Source organism: Gallinula chloropus (assembly GCF_964237585.1).
Source record: "Gallinula chloropus genome assembly, chromosome: 27".
Classification (NCBI taxonomy): Eukaryota; Metazoa; Chordata; class Aves; order Gruiformes; family Rallidae; genus Gallinula; species Gallinula chloropus.
This window is the reverse complement of record NC_140112.1, coordinates 1,428,557-1,449,798: the sequence shown is the minus strand read 5'-3', so window position 1 is coordinate 1,449,798 and position 21,242 is coordinate 1,428,557. Positions and strand designations below refer to the sequence as shown.

Sequence of the window (21,242 nt, the reverse complement as noted above, 5' to 3'; positions counted from 1 at the left end):
TGGAAAATCACCAGCCATCCCTGGGAGGCTTGGAGATGACTGGAGTGATGCCCTGCTAGTGGGGAAACTGAGGCACGAAGCCTCACTCTCCCAAAGGTAAAGGGACTTTTGCAGTGCTGTGGCCTCTGTGGCAAGCACACAGTCCTCTCCCCGTGGTTGTAGGCTGCTCCTCCCCCATGCCTCATTCCCCTTTGGAGGAATCCACATTCACCTTGGCTGGAAACCATCCGATTGCTGGGATCCCAGTGCTCAGCTTCACTTGTGGATTCATTCAGGGCCTGGTTCACCTTGACGTGCTGCTTCCAGAAGAGCCATGGCAGTTGTATTTCCATCTGTTGCTTGTTCAAACTAACCCTGACTGTTGCAGAAGTCAATGGCTTTGTCCTGACAGAGTAAAGGACGTAGGGCTTGAAGGACAAACCACGTTGGACCAGCTCCATGTGCACAGGGGTGGCCAGTGGAGCCATTGCCTTGGAAACTAAACTGACTGTAACCAGCATTGAGGCTTTTCTGTCGGGTGGGTTGCTGGTAATACCCCTCCTTGTCCCTGTGGATGGGTCTGAGTGCAGACCGCATCTTGGAAGAGGGATGTGAGCTTGGGGTCATGCAGCAGGCACATCATAGAATCATCCCAGACTGGTGTGGGTTGGAAGGGACCCCAAGGGTCACAGAGCTCCAACCCCCTGCCACAGGCAGGGACACCAACCTCCAGACCTGGAGCTACACAAGGCTGCCCAGGGCCACATCCAACCTGGCCTTGGACACCTCCAGGGATGGAGCACCCACCCGCTCTCTGGGCAGCCTGTTCCAGCCCCTCACTACTCTCTCTGCAAAGAACTTCCCCCTAATCTCTCATCTCACCCTTCCCTCCTTCAGCTTCACTCCATTCCCCTTGTCCTGCCAGTCTCTGCCCTTTAACAAGCTGATTCCCCTCCTGTTCCTCTGCTCCCTTCAGGGACTGGGAGGCTGCAATGAGGTCCCCCCACAGCCTTCTCTTCTCCAGGCTGAACCAGCCCAGCTCCCTCAGCCTCTCTCCATAGGGGAGCTGCTCCAGCCCTCTGAGCATCTCCGTGGCTCCTCTGACCCCTCTCCACCAGTCCCACATCTTTCTTGTACTGGGGCCCCAGATCTGGACACAGGACTCCAGCTGGGGCCTCACAAGGGAATGAGGCCCCATCCTTCTCCTCCCTTCCAGGGAATCCAGCTCATGGCACAATGTGTTTTCCCAGCAGCTCACCCATGAAGGAATGGGTGTTTCTCCAGCATTGCCACAGCCCTGTCCTTTCGGGGACACTGCTGGGTTTTTGTGGAAACCCACTGCAGAATGTTCCTGGTGCAAGTGGCTGGAGCGGGATGGTGGGGATGGGATCTGGAGGGGTTTGGTTTGTGTATTTAATGGTTTGGAGCAACCCCTTCTGCCTGCTGGGGCAGGTCTGCAGCAGGGGACACCCAGCTCATCGGCTTGTTATGGTGACCATATTCCCATGCTTCACTTGCTGGGCTCCCACATGAGCTCCTGGGATTGTCATGGGTCCAGCAGCATCCTCAGCCCAGTCATCCCCTCCCCCTCTGTCATGTTTTTGGCTGTTGCAAATCCAGAGATGAGGTTTGAAGGTGAGCTTGGGATTGCTGAGTCTCTTGGCCAGGCTTTGGGATCCTACTTGTCAGAGGGATCATCCTGCTTGGAGCCCCTCCAAGGCTCATTCCCGGCTGTCAGCTCACCCCAAAATGCAAAGGCATGAGGTCTGCATGTCTGTGTGTCTGTAGCCCAGCAGCCCCTTCCCATGGCAGATTCCCTCTTGCAATAAACAGAGATGATGCCTGTCTCTGGGGTCAGCTGAGGACACGTCACCCGTTTTGGAACTGGGGAAACTGAGTCAGGAACCCGAACACCACTGATGACACACCCTCCAAGGGGTGACACGGTCCTGTAGATCGGTGGCTGTGACTGAGTGTAGGTACCAGCCCCTGCTAGTGGTGAAACTGAGGCATAGTTTAGGGGTGTTCACTGTCCTCTGCACCGTGCACCCCCGGAGGACCCACAGAGATTTCGGCTCATCGTCTGACGAGCTTTTTGTTGCGGAACAATTGTGTCTCTGCACAATGGTGAGGAGCAGGTGGCTTTCTGAAAATACCCACTGGAAGTTGTATGTAATGCCTCCCCTCCCACTGGGAACTATAAATACCAGTGGAATACTAACACTTTCTTCTCCTTGCAAAGAAACAACCAGAACTGGACATTTTTCTTCCTGGTTTCTCCTCTGGCTTAACAGCTCAGAGCGAGCAAGGGCTGAGGATGGGAATCACTCTTTGGTTTTGGAGGAAGCCCTCAGGGCAGAGGCATTCCCCTTAAGGTAAGACACTGGGAGTAGCTGTCTCTTATTGCTTGCAGTGTCTTCTGCCCCCATGCTTTAGGGGTACCCACTGCTTCCCTGAGACAGGGTCCAAGACCTGGAAATGCTGCCCAAACCTTCTGTCCTGCCAGGGCTGCATCTCTAGCAAGGGACACCTTGGGCTTTGTCCCCTGGAGAACAAAGGACATCTTGCTGCTGGTGTGGGGAGTCCAGGTGACTTCCCAAGCATGGATGGGAGAGGAGGCACCGCTACATCTTTTCCCAGGACTCAGTCACATCCACAGTGCAGATCTCCACAGCAGAGTCTCAGTGACTCTTCCCCCTCCGACTCCATCTCACCCTTCAGGATGTGAATCTAACCCTTTGCTGCTAAAAATTGGCACCTTATTTCGAGCCAGAATGCCTCATTTCCCTTATTATCCCTGGGTGTCCTGGCCACGGGCTGTCCCTGGCATCAGCCGGGTACCATCTGTGCGGTACCCTGCCGTCGGCAGGGCTGCGTTAGGGAATGTGGAGGTACCATCACCATATGGGCCCCGTGGTAAATTGGGGCTTCCTTGTCCTTCTGCTCCCCAGAGGCTTCAGTGTATCCTGGGAGTAAATAGAGGGACTTGGGAGAGATGCTGGGATGAGGCTGTCACAGATTTTACCCTGTGGATCGCCCAGGATGGAGAAGCCAGGGTCCTGGAGCTTGCAGACAGGACTGCTCAGGTCCAGGCTTGTGGAGCATACAGGCAGGGTCTGTGACCATACATGGGGGTGGGGTGAGGATAGGAAGGATGAGGAGGGACCCTCTGGGTCTGTGGGGTTGTAGAGGACGTGAGAAGCTCCTGGAGCATGTGGAGCTCAGCTGGCTGTCTCCAGTGCAGAGCAGCCCCATCTGGACCCCATGGCATAAGCAGCAGCTCTCCTGTGATCTCAGGGCAGAAACACCTTGGGAGGTGAAATCTCAGCCCGTGGCCTGTGCGAGCACGTGGCACAGACACCTCTGAGACCTGCTCTGGGGGAAGATTTGCATTTCTAGGCTCTGTGCTTAAAGCAGGAATTCCCACAGCCAGGGCACGCACTTGGGCATCCTCTTTGTCTCCTGCACAGGAATCATCTCCACTTTCCCATCTCTAAAAGCCACATCTCCCACCAAGGGTGGAATGCACAGCAGGCTTTGTGGGTTGATGGAGATGCTGAGGATGCTCCCGCGCTGCCATCTGTAATTCATCCCACAGCTCAGGGGGTCAGGACTGACCTTCTCTGGGGTAGACTCAAGGAATTGGTGGCTCAGTATATCCTGCTGGCTCCTCCAAAGTGGTGTTTGACTTCACTAAGGGTGGGAAGGATTTGTGCTGGGATACAGCCCCATCTGTGGGAATAGTGATGGGATGAGCTTGCTGGATGTGTGAGGACACAGCCCTTTCACAGCCTGCCTGGGTAAGCCCCTTTAGGAAACAGTGTAGGAAGAATTGCTGCAAGAAAAAGCCAACAGCAAAAGATCATCACCTTCCTTCTCCCCTCCACAAGCCTGGCTGGAAAGGGATCAGCATGGGATGCTGGGACCTCATCCTCAGCTGGTTCAGCAGAGGGGACGCCATCCTTGCGCGGGTGAGCTGCAAGCAACAGCCGCTGGTGTGGTCTCTGCCAGCCTGACTTCTCAGCTCATTTGAGGACGGGTTGGGTGGCTGGCAGGGATTTTCTAGGAGCAGAAAAGATCAAACTGACGTTTTTTTATGGAATGATCAATCTCCACGAGGTTGTTGCCTCCAAGGTGTGCGTTAAACCCTCTTTGCCAGCTGCCTGCTGGGGTGATGATTTTCCTGACGGAGCCATGGAGGTTTTTGCCTTTCTCTTGTCAGGGCTGAGATGAGAGTGAAGCTGTTCAGAGAAGGAAATGTGAGCCTGGGTTTGCCTTGGTGCATAGGTGGTTTGTGTGTGGATAAATGCTGTGTGTGCTTCTCCCTGGGTGGGAAAGGGAAAGCCCTCCCCGGGACCGAGCATCCTGCAGGCAGCCTGGCTTGCTCCAGAGATGTGCTGAGCAAATACTCAGCTGAAGGGCAAAAAACCAACCCCAACCCCCTCTGCTCTCCATCAGCTGCCCCACGTCTGGGCACCATCATTGCACACCGGCCTCTCCAAGTGGGCAGTGCGTGACTGTGCTGTTTTCCACCCCAAGGAGCGGGGAAAGCATCATTTTGGGAGGGGGGGAAGGGATAGTAAAGCAAGCACATTTTCACTGGCAACAAACCTGCTTCCAGCAAGTCTGTGCCTGGCAGCCCCACGGGACTAAAAATACCCAGCAAAGGGCTAGAGCTGCGCAGTGTCTGTTTTCTCAGCTCACCAGCTGTCTCCTCGCATCCTCGCTCCTCTACCCAATGATTATCCCATCAGTTAAGGCCCTCTAAGCCCAGGCAGTAGCATCTCCAGAGTTCTACCAGATACAGTTGAAAGGTTGAGATTCCCAGGCAGTGCTTTGCTGCTAATTGAGAGCCAGCTCAGCCCCCTCCCACACTGAAGGGTTGATGTTGGTCTGACCTCACTGCTGTTAAAGTCACAGGCGAAATCTGGGATGTGTTTGGGCTGTGTCCCCCCAGCAATCCTGCTCCAGTGTGGGTCTCTCCCTCGCTCATCTCTGTGTCTCTGTGTCTCTCCATGGGCTGCAAGTGCTGGCAGGGCCTTGCTCCAACACAGGTCACAGCATCTCCTGTCTGTCTCCCCCTGCTCCAGCCTGGGGCCTCTCCAGGGGCTGTAGGTGGGGTCTGGGCCTTGTCCATGGGCTGTGGGGGGACACCCGCTCCACCATGGGTTTCTCCAGGGGCTCAGGGGCATCTTTCTCTCCGGCACCTGGGGCGCCTCCTGCCCCCTTCCCTGCCCTTGGTGCCTGCACAGCTCCTCACATCTTCTCACTCCCTTCTCTGGGGGCACAAAGCGGCTGCTGGTGGGGTTTTGTCTCCTCACTGTGACTCCCAGGGGCGCTGTGACCATGGCTGATGGGCTCGGCCTTGGTCAGCAGCGACTCCGGCCTTGAGCCGGCTGGTGTTTGCCCTGTGGGGCCTGCAGAGAGCTTCTGGCTGTTCCTTGCAGCAGCCACCCCTGCAGCCCCCTGCTCCACCAGAACCCAGCCACGCAAAACCACCACATCCTCAAAGCCCTGGGCTGGCTGCCCACCCCTTCCCTGGGGCCTTCAGGCTGGGATGAGGAGATCTTTGGCCGCTCTTTGTGCTGATAGGAAGTCTCACCCTGCCCCAGCTCAGGGGTCAGGCTGTGCTTGTCACCCATCCCCAGCCCAGCCGATGGGACAGGACATTAACTCTGCCCAGGTTGTGATGATGCAGAACAGCATGTGGGCCTACCTGAACCACCCCAACCACCTCCTCCCCCTGCACTGTGTGGATCCAGCCCCTCAAAACACCTCCACAGGGTGTGGGGAGCTGCTACAGCCCCGCCGGGCCTGGTGTCTGCAGACTGTGCTCGTGGTAAGCGAGTGTCTCCTTTGCAGCCAGGATAAATTCCCATCTGAACATCACTCCTGTCAGATTTATGTCTCAGCCATTCTCTGCATTTCCCCTCCCTGAGTGCCTTGATTGATATGTCTTAATTGACCTGCTAATTCATTCAGTTCCTCACCAACCGCTGGTGCAGGGATGCAGCCACGCAGGAAGGAGCCTGAACAAGCCCCAGAGGGCCAGGACAGCGTTATATGTCACAGCAGGTTTTATCCCACTTGATGAATGGGACTTAAATCTGTAATAAAGGATGAGGTGGGTCAGAGACCTGTGGGACAGCTTTGTCCCATGTCCTTGGCATGCAGGAGCCAGCTCTCAGTGTCCTGGGCAGGATGCACACTGAGGGGCTGGGGCTTTTGCCAGAGGTTCTCTATTTTTAGAGGAATTTTTTCTGTCAAACTTCCCATCAGCTGCTGAGCCAATGTCATCCCAAGAACAGGGAGCTACGGCTCCCCTGACCCCAGCAGCATGTGTCTGTGTGTCTGGGCGTGCACAAAAGCATCTCCTTACCCACACTGTGTTTGAAGGGGGGGAGAAGACCCCCTGCTGTGCCTCTGAGCTGTTTGAGGCACTTTCATTCCAGTCCAAAGGGCCAGGCCGGGCTGATCCGGCCCGTGACTGCGTGTGGGCCCTTTGTGTCCCTGTGCTGGTTTGAAGGAGGGGTGATGTGAGGATACTCAGACCTGTCCTTAAGAGCTGTACCTGTTGTAAAGACATAAACCCTTAAGCAGGCCTGCCCTATAACTGGCGTTAGGCCAGCGGCCTTCACTCTGAGCTTAACACATCGTGTTTCACTGCCTGGCTCGAGTTCTGCCCATGGTGTGTCCCCTTGCAGACAAAACCTGGTGAAGGGTGGCTGTGGGGACAGCAACACACCAACCCTGGGAACCCTCCTCCAACTGTAGTGAGCCAAAGCTCACCCCAAAGGGTTGCCTCAGTAGAAATCCATGGCTGGCACCTTGCCTGTGATAGTTTTGGGCTGCAGAAGTGGAGGGAAGGCTGCAGGTACCAGCATCACCCCTGGGGGCCAAGTTCCCAGGTTCAGTCACACTTTAAGGCAGCCTAAATACAGGCTGCTGCCCAAATTGGCAGCTCTGCCTCTTCTCCAGCCTCTCAGCCCTGGCACCACCTGAGAAGCACTTCTCGTGCTTGTGTGGATGCTGCCTCTGTCCCCTGGGTAGAGGTTTGACCAGTGGAGGATGCCCTGAAGTTCAGTTGTCACTGAAGCTGATCTGTCCCCATGGGTGCTGCAAGGAGAGGGGGATGAACATGGATTTGGTCACTTGACTCATTCATTGCTGTGTCTTCATTCCAGGTTTGGGCCCAACTCAGTTTTGAGCCTGATTTTCTGCAAACAGAGAGTTTCTGTGGCTGGAGGACACTTGGGTCGGGGGTCCCTCAGTAGCCAGGTGCTCTGCAGAGGGGTCAGGATTCTGGCCCAGGATATGTGAATGCCAAAATCTACTGCAGGATTTTGGGCCCTGGGCATGCTCTTCCCTGCAGGTGGGTGCCATGCAGGATGCAGGCACTCAGCACATGGGTGCAAGGAGGTGCAACCTGACACAGCCTGTTCCTGTGGGTACTGAGCCCACTTTTTGCAGCCCCCTGGGGTTTGATGAGGGAAAAAGTGCTGGGCAGGTGCCCTGGGCATTTTGGGAGTAGCAGGAGGGATGTGATCTCTGTCCTCTCTCCCATAGGTCACCTCTCTGTGTTTGAAGAGCCATGATGCTGAACGGAGACATGTTCCTGGACCAGCACTGATCATCTCATCCAGCCTTGGGAAGAACAGCCCACTGTCACTGGACTCCTCCTCAGCATGCCCAGGCAGCCCAAATATCCCCTGACGCCCCCCTGTGCTGCTGCCACCTTGTGCTCCCCACTGGGACGAGTCCTCATGGGTCACTTTGTCCCCCTCTGAACGTCCCCATGGCTCATTAATACTCTGTCCCCTCTGAAAGACATCAGAGAGGTGGCAAAAGGGACCCTGGCAGAGACAAGCCCTTGAGCAGGAGGATTTAAGACTGTGAGGGTCTTGTCAGTGCCAAGAACATCACTCCATCCCTGCCAGAGTGATGCCAGCTTCTGTTTAGCATCCAAGAAGAAGTCATGGGGGGTCCCTCCACTTTTACCACCCTGTTGCCCCCTCCTGTGCTGTCTCCCCTGATCTGCAGGAGCCCGTGGTGATGTGATCAGGGCCCCACAGCTCGACAGCACCCACTGCCTGCCCCACCGGGTGCCTCCAGGACCTTTGCCCACACATCACCCCCCGCCATGATGTGCGAGGTGATGCCCACCATCAGCGAGGGGGACCCTCTGGGCCCCCCCCAGGGCTCTGAGGCGGATGCTGACTTTGAGCAGCTGATGGTGAACATGCTGGATGAGAGGGACAAGCTGCTGGACACTCTGCGAGAGACCCGTGAGACGCTCTCTGTTACCCAGAGCCGCTTGCAGGAGACCGTACGGGAGCGGGACCAGCTCCAGAGGCAACTCAACTCAGCCCTCCCACAGGTAAGGATCTGGTCCTGGGATGAGCTGCAGCCCTCATGGAGGCATACAGAGGTGGTTGGCTGCTCGGGTGTGATTTTTAGCTCAAGGCCAGCTTGGTGTGACAGTGGGGATGCCGCTGGGTGTGTTGCACCCCATGACAACAGTAAAGCCCCCAGGTTCTCTCAGGCCAAGCCACAAGCAGATAGAACATCTCTCCTTCTCCTCTGTAGCCTGCTGTGGTCTGTGAGTCCATGCAGGGAGATGTAGGAATGCAATTCCCCAGTGGAATGTATATGGAGAAGAAGCAAAACCTTCCTGAAGACATCCCAGGGTGATGGAGGGGCAGACGCAGAGCCCACATTCACCTGTTGTCTCTGAAGTTCCTGGGGAGCAGACGGGTCTGGTTTGCTGCCTCCAGCCACCTCCTCAGGGTGTTGGTCAGTCCTCAGTTCACTGGCACTTACAGAGTCCCCAAATGGGGGGACACACGTTCCTTCCCCACTGCTGGAGGGAAGTGCTTACTCCCTTCCCTCTCCCTCACCAGGAGGGCTACTTTCCATCAGCTCCATTGCCTGCTGGGGTGATGGAACTTCCTTTGTTGCAAGCTGGGTCCTGAGAGGGGACACTGGAGGCAGAGCTGGATATGGAGTAGGGATTTGGGCATTGCAAGGGGCCTGTTTGTTCCCTGAGCTGGAACAGATGGGCAATGGGCAGGGACACTGCCAGAGGTTTGTTCTCAGCAAGCAGCCAAAGGCATGGGGCAATCTGAGCTTGTCAGAGCTCTGCTGGGGTTTCTGGTGTTGCTCTACTCCCAGCTCCTCCATCTTCAGGACCCACTCCAGGTACTTCAGAGACCTGGACCTGAGCTTGGCCTCCACAAAGAAAGATGCTCTGGTCAGAACAGGGTGGGGTGGGTCAGTGTCTTAGGGCTGTGCAAGGTGGATCGAGCTGCTCACCTTCCCTGAGGGGTCTTGTGGGGCAACACACAGGGTCCTAGGGCCCAGACTTGAGGGAAGTAGGGTCTGGGGGCTTCTGCACTGCTCCATTGTGGTGTGAGGAGGAGCCCAGCAGCCAGGGAAAGCAGAAGGCTTCAAACTTTTGTATCTGTTCAGGTTCTGAGACTTCAGATCTTCCTTGCCTGGGTGCTGGGGTTTGGGCACCCTAGGGAGACAGGAAATGACCGATAGATCCAAGCTGGTGGCACAAGCCAGGACAGAGCTTGAGCTGATGATCACTCAGCTCTTGGTGTCCATCCTCCACTCTGAATGGGGGAAAGCAGCTCAGGAGGAAGGCAGCAGCCCCTGTGCCCATGCCCAGCGCTGGGCTGGTCCTGCCTCTGCCCAGGCTGCCGAAGCACCCAGCCCAACAGTACTTCCCCAGGAGCTCCTGGTGCCCCTGAGGACGAATCCCTCCCATCCTCAGACATGTCCAAACATCGGGTGCAGGCAGGACCACCACCACCTTTACCTCTGGCTTCCCAGCCAGCGTGCATGGGAGGGAGCAACCCAGGTCACCCCGGGCGCAGGCTGCCCGCCCCGCTGCAGCCTGGGATTAAGGCAGGGCGCGGATTTAGCCTCCCCTCCCTCTCCAGTCCCGGGCCCTCAGTGCCTCGGCACGGGCGGCGTGTGGACGGAGCAAACTGGGTCAGCGCGGAGGGAGCCGGTGGCGGCACCGCACGCACGAGCCTCCCGGCTGCCCCGCTCCAGCCGGGGCTGCCGCCGGCTCCCGGCACCGCGGCGGGGGATGTGAGTAGGGTGGGTGGCAGATGGGGCATTCCCCTGAGCTCCCACTGTATCCTGCTGCCTTGCCAGTCCCTGCGTGGGCAAAGGGGGGGGTGAGCAGCCAGGCACAGTGGCCGCCGCCGCTGCTGCCCACTGTGCCGCTCGCCCTCGGGACCACATCAGCTGCCCTCGTGGGAGATGAGGGTTCGGCATGAACGTGGGGAGCAAAGCCAAAGGCACTCACCTGCCCAATGGGATTAATCCCAGCATGTGCATGTACCAGGTAAGCAGGACGTGGTGGGTCTCTTCCCTGGGGTGCTGCATGGGGGGGTTTCCATGGTCCTGTCCCATCCTTTTCCTCTTTCTCTGTGAGCCCAGGGGCTTATTGTAATGTGTCAGACCACCCTGGGATGGGGTGCAAACTGGGTTCCTTGAAGAAACCCTTTTGGAGCAGAGCTGAGCAGCCAGTGTCACCAAAGAGCAAAGTCCTGGCTGTGTGGAGGACGTGCTCCCTGGGGAGGGTTGGGTGGGGGTGGCTGGGCAACATGGTGCTCTGCATCCTTTCAGGATCCAGAGTGCTGGCACAGCCATCGATGGGGTGGGCAGGGAATGTGTGTGTCTGGGGCAGACCCCTGCATGGGGCAGGCAGGGATGCTCCAAGCATGCTCCTGCCTCTAAATCCTGTTCCCCCTCTCCCATATAGGGCTTGGCTGCCACATGGCCAAGCTGTTCCCCCACCTAATCCATGGGGGCATCCCTCAGCCCCCAAAAGGCAAAACTCCAGGGCGATTTCCCGGGGAAACTAAGCTGCCTTAATGCTTCTTACATGATTTATTTATTCATGTGGGAGCAATGAACGCGACTTAATCGGGCTGAAAGCTCTCAGCTCCAATCCCTCTGCCCTCCCTGCTTGCACAGGGGGTGTGCAGCTGAGGACCAAGCCCTGGATGGGGTCTGGGAGCTCTTGGCAGCCCCTGGGACCCTGGCACAGCTGCCCACTCCCTCCTGCCTGGCCACTCAGCTCTGCTCCCCCTCTACCCCCCCACTAGAGGATGCAGGTGTACCCAGATGTGTTCCCCATGCAGGGTCCTGTGTGGGATGTCAGAGCTTAGGGATATGGCAGGAGTCCATGTCCCCAGTTGTGTTGGGGAGAACAGGCTCCCAGTTTTCACAGGGGATGCTGTGCTCAGGGCTACCCATGGAAACCTCCCACAGTTCTTCCTTCCAGGCCCTGCTGTGCTGCGCTTTCACTGCCTCTTGCAGCTGCCTGGGGACCTGAGAACTGGGCTTTTTGGGGAGAGCAGACTCCCTAAGACTCCTTGAGCTCCCTGGAGGTCCCCTAGGAGCTGGGGAGGGTCCTATCACTGAACAATCACCCCAAATTCTTCCCATTTAATAGGCAATATATCTAGGATTAACATTTGCAACAAGCAGCATGAAAATCACAACCCACTTTAAAGTATCTCAAGATGTTGGGGAAGGATGGAGGGATCTGGTGGCTCAGGATTCAACCCTTGGAGCTGTCCACCCTCCTACAAGACCAGGGTGCTGAGAGGTTGGATTCCCTGCTTGCTTGGCTGCAGGATGCACCTCCCCAGGCAGTCCAGGGGGAGGATATTGATTCCCTGTGGGTGGTCCCCACAAGAGGTCTGGGACGTGCCACCACACTGCTCGGTGCTGACAGTGGGTGGTGGTCGAAGCCCTGGGTTTACCCAGGATTTAATCTTCATAATCCCATGCTAGGCACTGCTGGGGTTGTGTTTACCCTCTCAACTGTGGCTTTCTCATACTTCTGCACTGCTCCTGGGACAGTGAGGAGAAACCCAGGTGATGGGTCTGCCAACTCCCGGTGGGGAGTCAGCAGTGCCCATCAGGAGCAATCACTGCAATTAGGGGCTTTAAAATACCATTAATCCCAGGGCTGGAGCCAGTTTGTTCCCAAGGTTCAGGTATGTTGGAGAGGCAGCTACATTCCTGCCACAAATGGGAATTTTCCTGGCTTTGGGGCAGTCTCACTGTGCCCTTGTTTGTGCTGGGGGCAGCATGGGGAAAGGCAGATCCCTGACCTTCCCAAACCTCTCCCTGCCTTCCCAATCCATCTCCATGTATCCAGTTTCTCACCTTGCTCCAGCTCTTCCCTGTGCCTTCCCATTGATGCAGCCAAGGGGGAACACCCCAAATCCCACACATGCCTGATGCTAGCCAAAGATCTCAGCCCTGAGCCACAATTCCCTGTTCTGATACTGTGTGTGGTGCTCCAGGTCTCCCTCCCTGCTCCATGGGAAAATAGCATCCATCTGCCCCACTCCCTCCTGCCCCAGGGAGCCCTTGGGGCTGAGCACAGCCAGTCCCTTCAGGTGGTTTGGTTTGAATCCAAATTAGCCACTTCCTGGCCTGCTGGGCTTCCTGCAGGGCTCCTGAGGGAGCTCAGGGCTGTGTCTCATCCGTCCTTTGATTGAAGATCAGGCACCTCTCCTTCACTTTCTAATCCATTTATAGGTGTCCCTGCTTAGTTTGAGAGCTTAGCAGAGCCAGGGTCAGCCTCTGCATCTCCTGGGAGACTTCTGGACATGGCCAGGGCAGAGAAAATCACCTGGATTTATTCTTATGGTCTTATTCCCAGAGCATCAAAATGAGGTTTGCCAGTGCCCCAGCCCTGTGCACTCAGCTAACCCGTACTGCTCCCCCATCTTGCTGCAGGGGTGTTGCTATTTTTGGTGGCAAATGCTTCTTTTTGTCACCTTTCCTCATGGAAGGACAGTTATTGTGTCTCTTTTGTTTGCTCTTAGCCCCATGGACTTGCTGAGGCGCAAAGCAGAGGGTCCAGCTGGCCATTCCATGGGATGGGATGGGGGTCAGGCACCCTTGCACCTCTGCAAGGGGTGGGATGGGGTCAAGCAGGAGCTTTGTGCTGTGTGGGGAGTGGAGCCACCCCCACGCTCTGACCTGCTGACCCGTGGATTGCATTGGGCTGCCCAGAATGGGGGCTGCCTGTCTCTCTCCTCAGAGGATTTTCTCTCTTTTAATCTCTGTGCCTTTCAGGATGAGAGCCTGATTGGAGGCACAATCTGTACAGCCTGGCCAGCCCAGGAGGGCTGAGCACTGGCAATCCATCCCCAGCGTGGCGTCCCTCTCCTGTTCCTGCCTCCGATGCCTTATCCCATCCATCCCACACTGCATGTAACCCTGTTCATTCCATTGAGGAGAGCAGCTTAAATCAGTGCAGGCTGGGGGATGAGCTGCTGGAGAGGAGAAGGACCTGGGGTCCCTGGTAGATGACAGGGTGGCCCTGGTGGCTAAGAGAGCCAATGGGATCCTGGGGGGCCTCAAGAGGAGTGTGGCCAGCAGGTCACAGGAGGGGATCCTCCCACTCTGCTCTGCCCTGGTCAGGCCCCATCTGGAGTGTTGTGTCCAGTTCTGGGCTCCCTGGGATAAAACAGACAGGGATCTCCTGGAGAGAGCCCAGAGGAGGCTACGGAGATGCTGAAGGGCCTGGAGCATCTCCCCTACAAGGAAAGGCTGAGTGAGCTGGGGCTGTTCAGCCTGGAGAGAAGAAGACTAAGGGGGGAGCTTATTAATGGTTATAAATATCTTCAGTATGGGATGCAGGGGAAATGGGCAGCCCCTTTTCAGTGTCTGTGGGGACAGGACAAGGGGCAATGGCTGCAAGTTGGAGCACAGGGAGTTCCACACCAAGCTGGGGAAGAACTTTTCCCCAGTGAGGGTGAGGGAGCCCTGGGACAGGCTGCCCAGGGGGTGTGGAGTCTCCATCTCTGGAGAGATTCCAGCCCCGTCTGGACGCCGCCCTGTGCAATATGAGCTGGGGAGCTGCTTTGGCAGGGGGGTTGGACCCCAGGAGCTCTCCAGGTCCCTTCCAACCCTGTGAATCTGTGATTCTGTGCAGAGCAAGAGGTTTCCACCCTGCACAGATCTGAGGGCTTTGGTCTCCCTGCCCTGGTGCTGGGAGAGAGTCCACAGCCAGTATGTCACCCACGGTTGTCACTTGGGCTGCTGAAATACATTGCTGGGGCCATAGGAGCTGCAAGGATGCTTTTGCTGAGCTCCTTAAGCCTTGCTGCCTGTCTCCTGGCATACTGAGGGAAGGGGGAAGTGACATCTCCCTGAAGAAGGTGGATCTTATCACCACTGTGGTATACCTAAATTTCTACATATAGCTACATTTGATACATGCTTGTGTCAGAAATAGTGTAGCCAGTAGGCCTGGGAAGGGGATTGTGCCCCTGGACTGGGCACTGGGGAGGCTGCACCTCGAGTGCTGGGTCCAGTTCTGGGCTCCTCACCATCAGAAGGACATGGAGGTCCTGGAGCGAGTCCAGAGAAGGGCAACCAGGCTGGAGAAGGGGCTGGAGGGCAAATCCTCTGAGGAGCAGCTGAGGGAGCTGGGGGTGTTCAGCCTGGAGAAGAGGAGGCTGAGGGGAGACCTTCTCACCCCTCCACTGCTCTGCCAGGAGGGTGCAGAGAGGTGGGCGATGGTCTCTTCAGCCAGGGGACAGGAGATGGGACAAGGGGCAATGGGCTCAAGCTGCCCCAGGGCAGGGTCAGAGCAGATGGGAGGGAAAAGCTCTTCCCTGGCAGAGTTGTCAGGGCCTGGCCCAGGCTGCCCAGGGAGGGGGCTGAGTCCCCACCCCTGTGGGTGTTTAACAGAGGGGAGATGAGGTGCTGAGGGATCTGGGTCAGCACAGGACAGGGACAGTTGGACTCGATGGTCTTAAAGGGCTTTTCCAACCTGGGGATTCTGTGAGGAGCAGCCTGCAGCGCACGGGCACCTAACCTGGCAGCTCTCACCGCTGTTCTCAAACACTCTCCCCGCTCCCCGGCATTCCCAGCCCTGCTGCGAGCCCTGGGGATGCTCGGGAGCCGCTCGCTCCCGTGCGCAGCGCTTGCATAACCCAGCGGTGCGCGCACACGCCTGCGGCCCCGGGCTCTGCCCGGCACTGATCCCTGACGGCTGGGAGAGCGCGTCACAGCACAGCAGCCTCCTGGGGAAGCCGCTCTGCAGAGGGGTCCCTGCACTTTGGAGGGGGGCTGAGAGCAAGCGTGGGATGTGCCTGGGCATGGTAGGGGCTGGTGAGAGAGGTTTGGGGTGCTGAGAACGATGTGGGGAACAGCTGATGGAGACAGGGGTGACCACGGGGTGGTCCCTGAGGAGACAACGAGGCAGGAAAGGAGCCAGGGGAATCAGCCACTGGGGTGAGGATGTCTGTCGGGTGGCAGCAGCCCTGAGGCATGGTGATGGGCAGAAAGGCAGCTATTTATAGGGACAGCAACTGACTTGGTACTGGTCCGATTGCTACTGCTCTTGCTCTTTCTCCTCCTCAACGAGGCAGCAGCATGCTTGGGTCCTGTCCCCCTGTGGGGTCACCAGTGACACCACCTCCCCCACCAACCCCAGGCTAAAAGCCACACCAGTGCAAGCAGTTTGGGGTGGGAAGAGAGAGGGAGGTTCTGGTTGAGGCAGAGATTATAAATCTCCTGATTTCTTTGGAGGGAGATCAGCTGTTGCAAGGGGTTTCACTCAGAGCTGAGCAGAGCATTTGATTCAACCTAAACCTCCACATTTTGCCTCAGTTTGAAGGGGGTTTATTTGATTAACTTGAAAATTAAAGTGAAAGAGAATTTCATGCTGTGAAACTGCTCCCAGCCCCAAGTTGAGATTTGGTTTGTTAATGCTCAATCAAACCCTTCTCAGCTTCTCCTGAAACCCGTTTTCCCTTTTGAAATTCTTCTCAACAACACTCTGAAACTGGTGTAAATTCATGGAGTGTTTCCACATTTGCATTTTTCACCCCCAAAAAAATTCCAGCTGGAAAATGCCGCTTAGTCCTGACACCACTTGGTAGCACTGGGAGCACTGGGAGTGTGCTCCCGGGGTAACCTAAGGGCTTCATTTTCATCTTTTAGGGGAAAATGAACTCTCCTGCATCCTAGGAACTTTGCATCAGGTTTCCTTTCCCCTCTGAGGTGTTTTTGAGGAGCCCACAAAGGATGTGCTGGCTTTGCAGATCTGCTTTGGCATGGTTCTGTGTACAGCTCTGCCTTGATGGCTGTCATCTCCCTGGAGGGAGTGGTGGCTGGACCAAGGACCGGTGGCACCTGCCACATCTCCTGCTGTGCCCCATCTCTCCCAGTTGGGATTTGGGGCTTGGGGGTTCTCCCTTGTCTAAAGCACTTAAGGAAGCCAGGAAGAGACCACCTCCTAGCCTGGCTCTGCTTCTCCACTGAACTGAGTGTTCTCTTTGGTGCCCCTGTCTCTCTCTGGCTGGCTTTGGATGGGAAATCTTCTGGAGGTCCCAGCAGGGTGTGCTCAGGGATGCTGGCTCCATCTCCATCCTGCTTCTCCTTGCTCATGACCATGCCCTGGTTTCTGCAGGAGTTTGCCACGCTGACACGGGAGCTCAGTGCGTGCCGGGAGCAGCTCCTGGAGAGGGAAGAGGAGATCTCAGAGCTGAAAGCTGAGCGCAATAACACCCGGGTAAGCACATATAACCTGCTGCCTGGCCTTCTGTGTGGGACACCACAGGCTGCTGGGCTGTGGTTGGCACCACCAGCCCCTGGCTTGGTCAGAACCTGGTGTTTGTCCTCTTGCAGCTCTTGCTGGAGCACCTGGAGTGCCTGGTGTCGAGGCATGAGCGGTCCCTGAGGATGACCGTGGTCAAGCGTCAGGCCCAGTCACCGTCTGGGGTTTCCAGTGAAGTCGAGGTGCTCAAGGCACTCAAATCACTCTTTGAGCATCACAAGGCGCTGGATGAAAAGGTGAGATGGGCTGCTGGGACCTTTCTCCTGGATTGCTCCATGAGCATCCCCTGCTTGGAGCTGACCTACTCCCAACCCTCCTCCTCCATCCTGCTGGATGCCAATTTTTGTTGTTAAGCTGGGTGGTGACATGGGGTCCCTCAGGAGGAAGGTCTTGGGTCTCCAAAAGCTGCAGCACCCTCATTTTAGAAGCTAGTGGGCTGCTGAGTGGATACTGTGGGTTTGAGACTGCTGGGGACAGGGATCTTGCTTCCACAGGTCACATATGTGGTGGTGAGTGCTGGTAGCTGGGACCTTGGTTCAGCCTTTGCATTATAACTCACATGGTTCCTTCTGAGTTGTTTACCTTGAGCAGCTCTTTGCTCTGCAACAAGACACATTCAGGCTGCCCTGGCCATGGGTCTTCTGCAAGAATTAGTTTGGTCTGGGCTGTTACTCTCCAACGTGCTTTTGGTCTCCCAGGCTGGAGCATTTGCTGAGCCTGTGAATCCACCTGACAAGAATCCACCTCAGCCTATCAGCTGGATAAAAGGGCCCATGAGCTTGCTGAGATCTTGGGCAACCTCATCACAGATAAATAATGGCTTTTCTTGCTGTCTTATGTGACTGCAGGTCAGGGAACGCTTGCGATCAGCTTTGGAGCGAGTGGCAACCTTGGAGGAGCAGCTTGTGGATGCCCATCGGCAGGTAAGAGGCATTTGGCAGCTACCCCAGGCCTTTGCTGGGGCAGCCCCTGGGCTGGGACTGCTCCACATTATATATTTTAATTCCAGCCTGACTGGCTGGTCTCCTCTGCTTTCCCTCACTGACTAAGCCCTGTCCTCATGCAGGTGGCAGTTTTGCAGCAAGGCACCGCACGGGAGGCCCCGGCAGGTGAGCGGGATGAGAGGGAGCCCAAAGAGCCAGCACAGAAGCTTCCCTGGAAGGTGAGAGCCCCAGAAACCCCTGCTCTGACCTTGCTCACTAAGGCCATTGTTTCTCCAACCCCCTTGTCACTGACTCCAAGGTGCTGGAAACATTTTTCCCCTCTTCCCTGGGTCTGACCCCCTGAGAAATGCACTCCCTAGTTGATACAGGCCATTTCTGAACGGAGGGGTATTTGTGCTCCTTCTTGGATGCTCCCAGGGGCTCTGCTTCCCAGAGAAACCCTCAACCATCCCTATTTCATCATGTCTGTGAGAAGCCACATCCCTGGCTAGCAGAAAGTTTTGAGAGGGGGGTCCCAGAGCCTCCCATCCCCATTCCCCACCACCTCACTGGGTCCCTGCAGGAGTATGTTCCCTGTGTCCCCCATTGCATAGCTACAGGCAATGCCAGCCCAATGCTTTGGGGCAGCCCGGCATCCGCCCTCCCTCTCTGCTGCCTTGCAGCGGCTCTCCAATGGCTCTGTCCACCCGGACGATGAGGCAGGTCGGGTGGTGGAGCTGCAGGAGCTCCTGGAGAAGCAGAATTTCGAAGTGGTCCAGGCCAAGGAGCGCATCTCTGCGTTGGCTGCCAGCGTCGCCGAGCTGGAGGAGGATCTGGGCACCGCCAGGAAGGATCTGATCAAATCGGAGGAGATGAGCAGCAAGTACCAGAGGGACCTCCGAGAGGTTAGACACTGCCCTCTCACACTGCCAAGCCTGTTGCAGAGACATTCACAGAAGCTTCCACATGCTCTGGGCTGGGAAGGGATTGTAACCCTCGTGTATGAGGGGTGACAGACAGTGTTCCCCAAAAGAGACCACTGCCTTTGGGAGATTGTCCCCAAATCCATCAGGTTATGAGCAGACACTGACACCCAGGTGTGCTGCAGACCTGGGGCAGTGAGATGTCCATGCTAGAGGGTTTCTTGGTGGTTGCTGTCATGTCCCACTCTGCTGTCCCTCCTTCCTGTGCAGAGCAGGGTTTTCATTGCATGCTTGGACTCGAGGCTGTCCCAGGCTCTCAGGAGCTGGGTGGTCCAGTTATTCCCAAACTGGTACTCACAGATCAGGATGTGACAGCTCCATTGCCTCCCCAGGCCCTGGCTCAGAAAGAGGACATGGAGGAGAGGATCACCACGCTGGAGAAACGCTACCTGGCAGCCCAGCGAGAAGCCACCTCCATCCATGACCTCAATGACAAGCTGGAGAGCGAGCTGGCCAACAAGGAGTCCTTGCACCGCCAGGTACCAAAACTCACACCCAAAGACTCCCCACCACCCTGGGGCCATAGCGGGGAGAAGGAGGTGCTGGCCATGGGACAGGCAGGCAAGGCTGAGTGCCAGACACCCATCCCACCCTGTCCCACAGTGTGAGGAGAAAGCCAGGCACCTGCAGGAGCTGCTGGAGCTGGCGGAGCAGAAGCTGCAGCAGACGATGCGGAAGGCAGAGACGCTGCCCGAGGTGGAAGCGGAGCTGGCCCAGCGCATCGCCGCGCTCACCAAGGCAAGTGTGAGGGATGCTTTGGAGGCAGCTGGGACAGGAGAGGGCACAGCAGTTGGAGAGAGCACTGCATCCTGGGGAAGGATGCAGGGGTGAAGGGAGGAGTGCAGGAGGACCCGGGTGGTTTTGGGGAGCATCATCCAAGAGGGCTACTCTGCTTTTCCCAGGCAGAAGAGAGGCATGGGAGCATCGAGGAGCACCTCCGGCAGCTGGAGAGCCAGTTAGAGGAGAAGAACCAGGAGCTGGCCAGGGTAAGAGCCATTCTGCCTTGACCAGGGTCTCCCTGCAGGTCCTGATGTGGCCTTGTCTCCACCTTGCCACATGTTAATGATCCACAATTAGGCTAATTTGGTGGAGGTTAAACCCCCTTCCATTCGCACGCGCTGTTGCCTACAAAGGGGCCACCCATTTGTGTTCTAGCCAGACAATATTTGCCTTTCTCTGGAACTTGTAGGTGCCATGGTGAATCACGTGGCTCGTCCCACATTTTGTTCCCTTTTGTCTCACTATATCCTCCACTTACCCAGCATTTTGTGAGGTTATAAACATTTGCTACTTGTTGAGCTAATCACTAAAGTCTTGGAAGGGAGAGCTGATTGCTCCAGAGGTCATGGTCCATACAATGCACCAAAACAGCAGAGTTGCCATTTTGCTCTGCAAATCCAGCCCAAGCTTGTAGAGATCACCAAAACCAGGCAGGTGCACACGTGGAGCTTCCTTGGGGGCCAGGCAGGCAGGATCTCTTTGGATCCTCTTCATCCCTGGCTGGGAAATGGCAGAGACCAGCAGAGGGGCTGATATGTGCTGTCAAGGGTGGATTTGTCCCCAAAAGCCAGGCCTGGTGGATCATCTCTGACACCAGCAGCAGGCAGGTGATGGCAGGAGGGCACTGGCCCCCTCGGGGCAGGAGGAGCAGCTCTGCTGGCTCTGATGTGGTCGCTGTTTGCTGTCGCAGGCCCGGCAGCGGGAGAAGATGAACGAGGAGCACAACAAGCGGCTCTCGGACACTGTGGACCGTCTGCTGAGCGAGTCCAACGAGCGGCTGCAGCTGCACCTCAAGGAGAGGATGGCAGCCTTGGAGGAGAAGGTAGTGCTTGGGGGGCGGGGAGTCCTCTGGGGGGGCTGGTGGGGGGGTTGAGGGGTCCGCAGCCCCTCGAGCAGGGATCCTTGGCCAGCCACAGCGTGGGGCTTTGGAAGTACCAGTGCAGGGTTGGAGAAAGGATCACATGCAGGATGCCAGCCAGGCGAGGGGCTGGTGGGAGCGCAGGAAGGCGTGCTCTGCATCCCACCCTTGCCTCCAGCCAGCCCTCACCTGGTGAGAACTACTCCCCTCTGCCTTCCACTTCCCACAGCAGAAGGGTTTGTCCCTCTCTTCCCGGTGTCTCTTCTGGAGCAGCCTTGACTGCAGCCTGGGCCCAGCTGTCAGAGCAAAACCCTGCTGCATTTCACAGGAGAAAATGCAGCGTTCATCTTCTCCTACCTGCCCATCCCCTTCATGTGGTCCCTTGAAACCTTCCTGTCCCACAAGCCTGGACTGACCTGACTACTCCCAAGACAGGGAAGGGTCCATGACCAGCCTCCCAGCTCCCACCCCACTCCTCCTAGGGAACAGGGGTTTACTTTGAGGAGCCAAATGACGTTGCTGCTGCCCCACTGTGAATGCAATTAGCTGGGAGAGCAGATAGCTCAGAGCAAGGATTAACCTCACAGTGCCAATGGGAGGCCAGGCCTTGATAATTCACCTCTGTTTGGGTTCCTGCAGGGACCAGGCTTCTCTTAGCAAGTCAAAGCACAGGGGTTCCATCCTCCAGCTGATGCCTCCAGGACTGGGACTGTCCCCCCACTGCTGCTCTGCACCTCCTGCCCCAAACCAGATCTGGCTGTGCCAGCATGTCCACTCATTCAGCAAATAGATCTGAGCGCCAGGACCCAACACATGGGGCTGAGTCCTAATTCCCACCCCAGCAAGCAAGAGGAACCAGAGCAGTGGCACCTTGTGAAGGGGCT

The 21,242-nt window shown here is 56.8% G+C and overlaps 1 protein-coding gene across 1 annotated transcript in view; it reads left to right on the top strand.

Annotated features, from left to right (window-relative positions):
• Positions 1-8,119: 8,119 nt before the first annotated feature.
• Positions 8,120-21,242, top strand: part of PPFIA4 (PTPRF interacting protein alpha 4) — a gene marked incomplete at its 5' end in the record, with an annotated part of 32,999 nt that continues 19,876 nt past the window's right edge. Inside the window, 10 exons of the mRNA XM_084275992.1 lie at positions 8,120-8,356; positions 16,448-16,549; positions 16,666-16,830; positions 17,443-17,517; positions 17,661-17,756; positions 18,201-18,422; positions 18,833-18,979; positions 19,104-19,242; positions 19,407-19,486; positions 20,191-20,322. Coding sequence (XP_084132118.1) covers positions 8,120-8,356; positions 16,448-16,549; positions 16,666-16,830; positions 17,443-17,517; positions 17,661-17,756; positions 18,201-18,422; positions 18,833-18,979; positions 19,104-19,242; positions 19,407-19,486; positions 20,191-20,322 — 1,395 coding nt within the window. The remainder of the gene's footprint in view (positions 8,357-16,447; positions 16,550-16,665; positions 16,831-17,442; positions 17,518-17,660; positions 17,757-18,200; positions 18,423-18,832; positions 18,980-19,103; positions 19,243-19,406; positions 19,487-20,190; positions 20,323-21,242) is intronic.